Genomic DNA, 12,431 nt, shown 5'->3' with positions numbered 1-12,431 from the left:
GAAAGGTGCGCTGATCCACAAATCTTTAGATATAAGTGAAGCATTCAGTAGCTAACATAAGTAAATAATGATATGACTGGTGATGAAAGAAGTTTCTTTGAGCTCTTAAGCTAAAGTTAAGAGGTAGAATTATGTTTTCTATGTTCTACTGTGAATAGAATATGGGTTAATAAAATTAAACTGCTTTTAACTGATTACGGTTGCCTTACAGTCGATTCTGCAAATAATGTTTATGTCGAATTTTGTGTCATATTTTGCACATTTTCTCGTATTTATATACTAGTGAGAATGACTCCAGATTAGTCTTGAAATGCCACCCCTATTACGGCAGAAAGGAACCATAATGCCTTGAATATATTATAATAACCTCATAGTTTCAAACAATAATTTCACTTTCATTGTCACTTTTTTTTTTATCTGTATTTGCTGGGGTTTTTTTGTAATGATTTCATATTTTTTCTACAGTCAAATGTTTTAAGTTTTTTTTTTCCCATCTCAGTCATCCTCTAAAGGATTTCCTCATTCTTTAACCCTGAATAACTATTTCCACCTATTTATTATATCAGGACTTACAGTTTATCATAAATTGTTTGTGCTATAGGGACACTTTGTTCGGAATATTTTAACGCTTTTAGACCATTTCATTAAACAGTCCACTATATGCTGTAATTCTGATACAGCTGCATGTTTTACCACTAACTAGGAAAGTATCCCAGTAGCAGCCCTTATCAATTGTTTGTTAAATCATTGCAATCAAGCACAATCTAATGCAGGCCGCAATCCTTCTTTTACAAAGGTTCGTGGGCCATTTACAGCCTATAAAACAGACTGATTGTAAACGTTTGACTGCATAAATGTTTAAAAATGTTCACATTTCAGTGGTCCGATTTCAGTGTTTAAAGACATTGTCCCATGTGACTTCCTAAATGATTTAGATCTGCTGATCTCAAAATGCATTGCTTCCTAAAGGGTACATTTAGGAAAGGTGTATGCTGAATTAGCAGCCCTTAATGTAACCTATCATTTGTCCAGAAGGGGGCAGCTCTGCGATCAATGTATATGAAAGCAAAACACGGTCACGTGTCCAAACAAACGCTCCAATCAAAATGCTCTCGACCGCAGCGGAATCGATTCAAACAGTGCGTTCGGGTTGAAAAGCTGCAGCCACGTTGTGCACTTATTTGCGCGTCTGTGTAGACGTTAAGTCGCGAGCTCTGGCTGTGTTCTCTGTCAGTTTATAGATGTTAGGCGTTTATTGGGAATAAACTAAACATAGAATATTACTGAATGTGTCGCTGAAGGTTTCTTTTTTTCGTCTCGGATGTCAGTGGCACCGAAACAATGGAGTCGCACATTATTACACCAGGTCCTTACCGAGCTACCAAACTGGTAAGAGGAAAACACAAGCAAACTCTGCTTCATGGACATTACACGTTTCTTTTAAACATTTAGACTCTTCTTGCATGCATTTCTTTCTACTTATTTTCCCGAATGTAAGTTCAAACTTTCTGTACATTATTGTTATGCTGTTTGTTGTGTTGGAAATGATCATTTTTGAGGAACGCATCAAGCCATTTCCCTCATCATCAGTTGCTCTAAAATTCTCATTTTGTTTCCCCCCCATACAGTGGAATGAAGTCACTAAGCTTTTCCGGGCGGGGATGCCTGTGAAGAAGCATCGGCAGCACTTGAAAGCTTATCCGAGCTGCTTCACCGCCACCGCAGCTGTGGACTGGTTACACGATCTCCTCAGACACAATTGTAACTTTGGACCTGAGGTTACCAGGCAGCAGACTGTCCAACTTTTAAAGAAATTCTTAAAAAATCACGTCATTGAGAATGTGAAAGGACGGTGGGGTGTCGAGGACTTTGAGGACAACAGTCAGCTGTACAGGTATTCCACATTTGAGAAGTTGTACATTGTTTATCTTTACTAGCTTTATCCTGGGTCTAATTGGATCATGGGGCATGACGCATGAATACACCCTGGACATCTATTCAGCACTGGGCATCGCACAGTCAAACTTGGAGTCATGCTTGGGTGTAATTTGGCTTTGCCTTCCAGCTAAGTTGGTTGGTACTAGGAAAGCCATTGAATGCTGAAAACATGATCACAGGGTTGATCGGGGGTCTCTGAGCCACCATGCTGGCCTTGTTGTACATTTTTGTTTGCTTTTCATGAGTGGCATGGACAAACTAATAAATTACTCGGCATGCTCTTCAAATATTTTCCAGGTTTCCACCAACATCACCGCTGAAGCCGATCCCAGCTAGTTCTCAAGGCACAAGGAAAAAGAGTTTGTCTTTGAAGGACAGAGAGGGCTTCTTTAAACTGAGAGCTTCCAAGAACTTTGACAAAGAAATCCAAGTGAGGGTTTTAAGACACTGCTGCTTTTTTTGTTGACTTTCAATATGATTGTTTTACAAATCTCAAACTGTAATGTTTCCTCAAGGAAAATATAGCTCCAGCTGTAGAAGATTCTTCCAACGGTGCATCCTCAGAAGAGGCTGTACAATGTAGAGAAATTACAGAGGAAGAAATTCAGGATATTTGGAAAAATGCAACATTAACACAGTAAGCATTAGGGTTTCTTATCAATTTAAGAAAAAGCATCTTTGCTGCACTACACTGTGAAGACGGTGAAGAAGAAAGAAGCAGATCACTTGATTTGTGTTTTTACCAGTTTGCAGAAGTTGCTTGGTTTGCCATCTCTGGAAGATGTTTTAAATCCAGCAGAAGTCAATTCTCACTATATTGTGTATAACATGACCAAAGTGAACAAACATGGAGTTGTAACTTTGGAAGATAAGACCGGTAAGGCGTTTTTTGTAACCATGTTTATTTTTAATCATGTAATCATGACTTTTTTAAGATGTTTATTTTGTTTTAGAGTTTTAATTCTGGTTTAACTTATCTAAATAGCACAATGGTTTTGTTCACAGAAGATCTACCTCACTGGGTTTTGTCAGCCATGAAATGTCTCGCAAACTGTAAGTATGAATGTAACTGTAACCGCTGCTGATTAAACGCTTTAGATCTTTTAAATGCATATTAAGAATAATTACTGAAATAAATCATTCATTCATGTTGCTCAGTCTATAGAGTATGCAGCATCATCTGACTTTATTTTTGCATTATTTGTTTAGAGAAGTGTTGAAGGCTAGATGTGCCTTTTAAGATCTAAAGATATTGCTAATATAATTTGATTGTATTCATTGAATCGTCTGAGTGTATGACCAAAAATAACAACACACTGCATAATGTTTAATTTTTGGGGACATAATTTTTTTTACTAACAATGCACCATAGTTGTTAAGTCTAACTTCTCTTTAATTTAAGCTGGATATTTTCGTTTTGATCTTTTTGTGTTTTTCTTGCATTCTAAAGGGCCAAAATTTGACCAGCCATCTTACCCAGGCTTTGAAAGGGATGTCTTCAAATCAGTGTCTGACTATTTTCACAGTCTTCCCAAGCCAATGCTGACCTTCCAGTACTATGAATTGTTTGTTAATGTTCTGGGTATGTATAAAACTGCTATAAATATTTGGGAAATGTCTAAAATATGTTGCAATGTAGAATGTGGTTGTTAAAAGTTTTGTTGGGTCCTGTTAATGTTTTCTTAGCAAAATAAGGGGAACCTACCTAAATGGTGCTTTATACTTATGAAAAATAATATTTCAGAAATTCTTCCCTCTAATTCAGGCATCTGGAAAGTTTTTAGTTGGCAGACTTAAACAATATAATTATTGCCTCCCTGTTTGTTGTTGTGTAGCCAACACTTGTTTGCTCAATTTCTCTGATTGTAGGTTTAACCTTTTTTTTTTTTATAAAAATATAGCCATGTGTTAAGAGGCTGATTAGCTTTCTCACTTTGAAAACATAAAACTCTCTTATTTTGCTAATCGAAATATTTTAATGATCATTGAAGACCAGTTACATTTCAAACAGTCTGATGACTTTATTTTCTCCAGTCATGTTTATATTTTCTGGTTTGTATTCTCATGCAAAAAAAAAAAAAAAAAATCCACCATAAATGTCAATTTTTCTGTAAACAAAAGAGTTTATAATGAATGTGATATCCCATGGTATTCATTTATGCCAAAAGTGCTTTGAAATCTTTATCAATAAATAGTTACTGATGCTGGTTCATTACGTTCTAGTCTAAGAAAAACCATAGGTCTAAACATTTTGTTGAAAGGAAATTTAGTTCGAAAAGCAAAGATTTTTTCAATATTTTCTATAAATAAATCAGGTGACTAGTAAAGCCATGCTTTAACACTTAAATCATTCTAGGTTTCTCTTCATCGTAGCTGTTCATGGTGCTAAAACTGCTTTAACCTTTATCCCAATAACGGCATCGCTTAGATTACTTATTAGCTTGAACCAATTCAGTCTGTGTAAATTAATTATTTAGCTTACATTGGCTGAAAACACACTGGCTGAAAAAGCAGTACTAGAATGAGAGGGAAGAATTAATAGCAGATGTTTTACTTCTTATTTCACTGAAAGGCAGAAAGTTAACAATAACGGTTTACTCCTGGTGCTTTTGTTATGTACTTTTTTAAAAACTAACCCTCCTATGCGTCCTGACTCCTAAAAACTTCCTGTTTTTTATCCTTCCTTAATCCTTGCCTGCTTGTTTGTTGTTGATGCTGTCTTGTCTGATCCTTTGCTAGTTTTGTGCGGTTATGCAGCTGCTCCCAATACACAGCGTGGCAAGCGTAAGAACCTGGAGGAATTGAGCTATCCGCAGCCAGCTAAAGCCCCTCACCTGAACTCTGCGAATGCCTTTAGATCCACTGAGTGCCTCTTGTTGAGTTTGATAAGAAAGGAGTCTTTTGAAGAGACAGATTCACCGATGAAAGAGGTGTTTGCCACTAAAATTAAGACCCAGTTTGCGGGTTCAAGGGCACGTTCCAACGGACGTCAACTTAACAGGTTTCCACGCAGGAGCTGCTCATTGGAAAGAATCCTGGACGAATCTGTAGATTCGTGCCCTAAATGGGAGCTTTTTAGGTCTGCTGAAAGTCTAGCATCAACAAGGACTAACAGCACTAGTCCCTCCTCTCAAGGAAGTTTTGAAGTAAATATGGAGCCTAAGCCTGATTGTTCTTCCTCCGTGTCCTGTAACACCTCGACAAGTGATACTTGTCCTGGTATAGAGACTTCTCAAAGCAACAGTAGCTCAAGCTCCCATCTCCTCTCAGAATGTCAACCCACCAAGCAGAGATCTGCCCGGCCTCGGCCCAGGAGCATCGGGAACTGTCTTGATATATTGGAGCACAGAGAAATGTCAGAAAGTTCTTTTAGCATCAATGCTCCAATAGCAGAAATTACTATGAGACCAGACTTGTCCTCCTCTACCGTTAGTCTTAGAGGTCTTGGGTTGGTCCGTTTGCATGGAAGTTGCTTGGATGTCAGCACAGGGCCAAGCAATAGCAGACTCTGTCGTAGCTCTCTGGATCTGTGCAAGGCTGGTGTGCCGTCTCGTCCCTCAATGTCTTTCATTGCACGTCGCCCGAGTCCTGAGCAAAGTAAGACTTGCATGTGTCTGTCCACAGCATTGTGAGTGTTCTGCTTGTGTTGGTGTGGCTTGTGATTGTTGTGTGTGTTTAACCTTGCCTTTACCATGCATGCATTTAACTTTTTAGCATGTTATTTTCCTTTCTTTTTGCATGATATTTGGAACTGGTGAGAACATGTTTTTGGAAATAGTCTGTAAATTTGTGATGTATGAACAGATTTTTCGAATATTCTCTTTGTGCGGTTTTTGTGTGTGCGTGTTTGTGTATATAAATGCTTTTCGTTTTATTGGTCGGGATTCCATATATTATTTTTTTGTAGTCATGCATGCAGGAACAAATAGTAAATATTTTTCCAAATTAAATGTAAAGATATTTGTTTTTTTTGCTGAAATTGATTTATATATCAAAACAACAAAATGGAACAAGAGAGGTAAAAACTAAATATGTGTGAATCAGAAGCTGAAATATCGGATTTAATATATTTTTGTCTGAATGACTTGCATGGATCAAATCACTGTACGACAGTTCTGTATGGCTGGCCATGTTACTAAACCCAAAGTTTCTATTTATTGCTGCATTTGCCTTTATATGTTGTGCTTCACTGCAAATCTCTTTGACTGTGGGGGTTCGTAGGCTTGCTCCAGCCTGCACTGGAGCGGCTTGCTATTGAGGCCCTGCAACTCTGCACCCTACTCCTTCCTCCGGTATCACGACGCAAACTGCAACTGCTCCTGCGCATGATCTCACGCATGAGCCAGAACGTGGACATGCCTCGGTTGCATGACACCATCGGGACACGCACGCTGGTAAGAAACATCCATGTCGTGTCACAGAGATCATTCAGTAATTGTAAAGAATTTAGTTTTTTTACACATTTCATGAAGTTGCAGTTGCATTCTCTTGGCCTGTCATGGCATTGCTTGTTTAGGTAGTGTGCCCCTTTTGTGTGTGTAAATGCAGATGGTGCAAACATTTTCTCGCTGTGTATTGAGCTGTGAGGAGGAAGTAGATCTGGATGAGCTCTTGGCCACCAGGCTGCTGTCATTTTTAATGGACCATCATCAAGAGGTTCTCCAGACACCCATGTACCTGCGCACTGCTGTTGAACAACACGTCGCCTACCTCAGATCACAGGTGAAGTCACATTTTTTTTAATAATATCACTTAAATCAGTGGTCCCCAAACCCCGGGCCGTAGACTGGCACCGGTCTGTGGGTCAATTGGTACCGGGCCACACAAAAAGAATGCATAACTTACATTATTTACGTTTTATTTATTTTCTGATTCTGAATGAGGTTTTATTTTGAAAAATTACCGGATTCTCCTGCCACATCTGTCTATGGCTCACTCTTGATGCATGTCAAGATGAAGCCTCGGTCACATGTCTTACCTACATCCGCTACCTTCTTAAACGGGCTGCTCCGGCCGCTAACACAATACATTACCTCTAAATTGAAACCCCAACATGAACAACAAACAACACGGTGGATTCACGTTTATTATTATATATAGAAAATACCAGTTTTAATTATTTTATTTTATATCTGCCACACCTTAAAGGCCGGTCCGTGAAAATATTGTCTGACCTCAATCCGGTCTGTGGCGCAAAAAAGGTTGGAGACCGCCGACTTAAAGCACAAATATGTTGCTAACCAGTCTAAAAGAATTGTGTTACACTAAGCGATATAAGCAAACTATTGACATTAAATCTGATGTTTAAATGTAAAAAAAAAAAAAAAAAAAAAAAAAACTTATACCACTATGCAAACTACAAAAAACCTAAATGGACCTAGCTATACTGTTCTGTGATGACACAGATCGTAAATCCGGTAACTCATTTTGGTATCAGCAAATACCAACAGAAGCATGTCTGGGGGAGAGGGAACTAGTCCAGTTGAATTTTATTGTATTTTGATTTAATTCTTTTTGTTTCTCCTAGAAGAGACACGGTCTTCCAACCTACTCATTCTGCAAACAAATCAGCACTCAGGAGTTTGAGGAGCAGAAGCTGTCTTTGTCTCAAACAGCTGTTGCAGAGCTGCTGGAGAGCATCATTAAGGACAAAGGCATGTCAGTCAAGGAGAAGAAAAAGAAACTCAGATTGGTAATGACTCTACTAGTGGTTTCCCCAAAATTTTCCTGATCAACTGCAATTTTAATAAAATAAAAAAATAATAAATTTCTTCCTTTTCAGTTTCAGAAAGAATATCCTGACATCTATACTCACCGCTTCCCCACCACAGAGAGTGAGGCACAGCTTTTCGCAGATAAACCAAAGATCAAACCACCAATGTTGATTGGCATGAGGAAAGCAAAGGCATTTAGCATTCGCAACTAAATACCTCTAAAAAAAAAATTGCATCTGTGTGTCTGAGAGTCATGTCATGGATGCCTTAGGACTATGGGATTGTGTCATTATTTACAGTTACATTGTTGTTGGAGCTCTTAATACTGCTCTCACTAACTCACCCAGTAAGAGCAGAGAAGTCATCCACATGACTGGGATTACCTTTAAATTGTACTATTTCCTGGGATTGAAGTCTTTTTAAGGGATGGCAGTGAATTTTTGAGTTTTATTTTTCTTGCTTTATATATTTATTTATTTTGATGCACATAGTTGCCTTGCATTTGTTGGAGCTCATGCTTTGGGTAATTTTAACTCTGGTGCTTTTTGGGAAACTAACTAGAAACATAGAATTTAACATGAAATGTTTACAAAAGTATTCGCAGCGGTTCGTTTAAGCAAGGCTGTGTAGAAACCAAATGAAGGTGTGTCTTGTTTTATAACTATTTTTTTTTTTGTCTATTTTATTTATACTTTAAGTGTTTCCCCCATTCCTTATATAACAATTTTGTCAGAGTTTAACTGACATGTTCTTATAAGTTTGTTTTGTTTGTTGTGAACATAATTTCTGTGTTTTATCATTTAATATGAATTCATGCTGAATTGGCTTCTCATAGAATCTTTAAAACTGAATTCAAACCCATGCTTTTAAACCTTTTAGTTTTAGCCCACTATGCAATAGAAATGATTTTTGCACTATTCTCATCTGTCCTCATAGATGTTTATCTAACCATTTAGAGATTATTTTATTCTGACAGTGCAGAATTTGTTATAGTATAGTGCATTGTTTTGATATTCAAATTCAATAAAAAAAAATACAAAAAAGAATGCTAAGTTGAAGTGTGATCATGAACAGTATTTATAGTGTGATGCTTTTGTTTAACACACTTTATTAACCCTGCCAAACATTTGTGATGTACAATGTTTATGGAATTTAAGCTATGCAATAAAAGGAACACATTTTATTTTTGCCATTTGTCTGCAATGAATTAGCTGCTGTTGTAGTATAGTGTAGTAGGTTTTTGGATTGTTTTTTTATTTTTTTATTAAATATTTAGGGCAAGTAGTGCTGAAACCCTATTTTAATTGTAGGGATTTGTAATTATTATTTTTATTATTATTACTACTACTATGCCCTAAAACTGATCGTGTAGACCAAACTGTAAAGCCTAGAGACTTGAAACTTGGCCAGATTGTGGAGCTCAATTTGGGGAGAGGTTGATAAAGTATCAACTCAATTGGCCAAAAGGGGGATCAAAAATTATTTTATTTTATTTTTTTAAAGCCATAACGTGTTTGTCATAGCCTCAGATGTTTTATATATATTTTTTTAATCCTTGGGTCAAAACAAAGAAAAACTCACAGATTGTCTTACTTTTGCAAACCTGTCCTAGGTTTTTCACCCCAACCAAACCAGTGCAGAAATGTTCCCTGGACAGTGACTATCAATAAATATTAAAAGAAATGTTACTTTTCGACTCACTGTCACAAAGGGTCACCAAAACGATTGAAATAGGCTGGGCTACTTTTACTAAAATGTCTATAACTCATGAACGGAATGAAATGTTAAATTTTATATATATATATATATATATATATATATATATATATATATATATATATATATATATATATATATATATATATATATTACAATTTTTATATATATATATATATATATACAATTTTATTTATATATATATATATATATATATATATATATATATATATATAAAATTGTATATATATTTTTTTTTTATTTAACCTTTATTTGGTATGCTTTTTATTTTATTTTTTTTAACCACAGTTAAGACAAACCATAATTAATAAAAACTTTGTTGCAGAAGTTAGGTGTGTATAGCATGTGGCTCCACTTCTTTTGACAGTGGACTTTATTTGAAGTTACTGGTGACAGTGTAACTGAAAACAGTGGTGATATTTGTGCATTTTATTTAATACCTGTGAATCTGATTTGTAAAAGTTGTGCCCCTCAGAAATAATTTTAACATCAAGACAATCTCCTTTAGCTTGGGCATGCGTTCTGTAATGAACCATTTTGACCTCTGATCCAACCTGTTTAATAGCCAGGCACAAATTTCAACTGAACACAGACTAATACAAGTGAAGCCACCTTTTTGTCAAATAAAAACAATTATAACATTTTCTTTTTCTAAATATTCCAGGAAAGTTTAGGAATACTGAAAAGGTTAAGGTGCAGTTGCTCAGCAGAGATTCAAACTTATTAAAAGTTTACCTTCATTTTTTATAAATTAATTTGTAAAAATAAGCTGAAGTTTGAATGCAATTCTTTTGATGAGTTTAAAAGTCTCTTCAGTTTTATGAATAGACTGATTGTTAATGTATCAGCATCCTTTCTCTGTGTGTTTGTCACCTTTGGTATGACACAAAATTACTTGCTAAGGCCACAATAAAAAACCAAATCTTATGAAATTCATGTACATGGAACATTAGAGATTTGATTTGCCAGCCAAACTTTCTGATGAAAAATCACAGATTCAGGGCATCTCCACTGCCTTGTTAAGAGGGTCAACGTTTTACAGTCCTAAACCTGTAAACACTGAAAGGGTGAGATATACTGACAAACATTATATAAATATTTTGCTACCTTAACCATTAATAACAATAAACCAAACATTCTACAGTTGTAGACATAAGCAGCACTTAACTTTAACAAACCAGCAAACTCGAGTGCCAAACACAAAGGCTAAGAATATCAGTTTTGCACAGGAACTTAAACTTTCAAAGCCAAGCTGATACTACAATCAGCCTTCTGTGTGGTACATTTAACTGACATAAATAACTATAACTACATGTGGTTCAAAAAACTGAAGCAGAAATTAAACTTAGAGTTAAACATAACCATCCTAAAAGTGCCACAGACAGAAGCATACACTCTAAGCCCGGGTGAGTTGTTTAATAAAAAAACGAGAAAACTGGTTGCCCTAAAAAATTTAAGAAATGGTTACTTGATAACCTTGAGTTTCACCTGAGTGAACATAACTTAACATTTTAAGTTGTCCTCACAATTATTTTCAGTTGAATAGACTAAATCCTTTCAAGTACAGTGAGGAAAATAAGTATCTGAACACCCTGCTATTTTGCAAGTTATCCCACTTAGAAATCATGGAGGGGTCTGAAATTGTCATCGTAGGTGCATGTCCACTGTGAGAGACATAATCTAAAAAAAAAAAAAATCCAAAATTCACAATGTATGATTTTTTTACTATTTATTTGTATGATACAGCTGCAAATAAGTATTTGACCACCTGAGAAAGTCAATGTTAATATTTGGTACAGTAGCCTTTGTTTGCAATTACAAAGGTCAAACATTTCCTGTAGTTTTTCACTAGGTTTGCACACACTGCAGGAGGGATTTTGGCCCACTCCTCCACACAGATCTTCTCTAGATCAGTCAGGTTTCTGGCCTGTCGCTGAGAAACACGGAGTTTGAGCTCCCTTCAAAGATTCTCTATTGGGTTTAGGTCTGGAGACTGGCTAGGCCATGCCAGAACCTTGATATGCTTCTTACAGAGCCACTCCTTGGTTATCCTGGCTGTGTGCTTCGGGTCATTGTCATGTTGGAAGACCCAGCCTCGACCCATCTTCAATGCTCTAACTGAGGGAAGGAGGTTGTTCCCCAAAATCTCGCAATACATAGCCCCGGTCATCCTCTCCTTAATACAGTGCAGTCGCCCTGTCCCATTTGCAGAAAAACACCCCCAAAGCATGATGCTACCACCCCCATGCTTCACAGTAGGGATGGTGTTCTTGCGATGGTACTTATCATTCTTCTTCTTCAAAACACGTTTAGTGGAATTATGACCCAAAAGTTCTATTTTGAAATGAAATGAAATGAAAAAAAAAAAAAAAAAAAAAGTTCTATTTTGGTCTTATCTGACCACATGACTTTCTCCCATGACTCCTCTGGATCATCCAAATGGTCACTGGCAAACTTAAGACGTGCCTGGACATGTGCTGGTTTAAGCAGGGGAACCTTCCGTGCCATGCATGATTTCAAACCATGACGTCTTAGTGTATTACAGTAACAGTAACCTTGGAAACGGTGGTCCCAGCTCTTTTCAGGTCATTGACCAGCTCCTCCCGTGTAGTTCTGGGCGGATTTCTCACCTTCCCTTAGGATCATTGAGACCTCATGAGGTGAGATCTTGCATGGAGCCCCAGTCCGAGGGAGATTGACAGTCATGTTTAGTGTCTTCCATTTTCTAATGATTGCTCCAACAGTGGACCTTTTTTTACCAAGCTGCTTGGCAATTTCCCCGTAGCCCTTTCCAGCCTTGTGGAGGTGTACAATTTTGTCTCTAGTGTCTTTGGAAAGCTCTCTGGTCTTGGCCATGATAGTAGTTGGATTCTTACTGATTGTATGGGGTGGACAGGTGTCTTTATGCAGCTAACGACCTCAAACAGGTGCATTTAATTTAGGATAATAAATGTAGTGGAGGTGGACATTTTAAAGGCAGACTAACAGGTCTTTGAGGGTCAGAATTCTAGCTGATAGACAGGTGTTCGAATACTTATTTGC

At 36.9% G+C, this 12,431-nt stretch overlaps 1 protein-coding gene across 2 annotated transcripts; it reads left to right on the top strand.

The window, feature by feature from the left end:
• Positions 1-1,105: 1,105 nt before the first annotated feature.
• On the top strand, positions 1,106-8,835 carry depdc1a (DEP domain containing 1a). 2 transcript variants are annotated; one of them, XM_083553798.1, is made up of 12 exons: positions 1,106-1,389; positions 1,629-1,894; positions 2,236-2,368; positions 2,454-2,575; positions 2,685-2,815; positions 2,944-2,991; positions 3,389-3,520; positions 4,678-5,535; positions 6,160-6,332; positions 6,487-6,660; positions 7,466-7,630; positions 7,721-8,835. In XM_083553798.1, the coding sequence occupies exons 1-12, from the start codon at positions 1,342-1,344 to the stop codon at positions 7,862-7,864; spliced, it is 2,394 nt and encodes a 797-aa protein (XP_083409924.1). In that variant the 5' UTR covers positions 1,106-1,341; the 3' UTR covers positions 7,865-8,835. The 2 variants fall into 2 exon arrangements, with proteins under 2 accessions (XP_083409924.1, XP_083409925.1); XM_083553799.1 differs by lacking the exon at positions 4,678-5,535 and having other exon boundaries at positions 1,107-1,389.
• Positions 8,836-12,431: the final 3,596 nt, after the last annotated feature.

The sequence above is a fragment of the Silurus aristotelis genome, assembly GCF_946808225.1.
Source record: "Silurus aristotelis genome assembly, chromosome: 11".
NCBI classification, from domain to species: Eukaryota; Metazoa; Chordata; class Actinopteri; order Siluriformes; family Siluridae; genus Silurus; species Silurus aristotelis.
Note: the sequence above shows the minus strand (reverse complement) of the source record. Positions and strands in the feature narration are given on the sequence as shown.

Coding starts and splice junctions, on each gene's coding strand:
- depdc1a (XM_083553798.1), top strand. CDS start 1,342: ATGGAGTCGCACATTATTACACCAGGTCCTTACCGAGCTACCAAACTG. Junction 1,895..2,235: donor GACAACAGTCAGCTGTACAG/GTATTCCACATT, acceptor AATATTTTCCAG/GTTTCCACCAACATCACCGC. Junction 2,576..2,684: donor AAAAATGCAACATTAACACA/GTAAGCATTAGG, acceptor TGTTTTTACCAG/TTTGCAGAAGTTGCTTGGTT.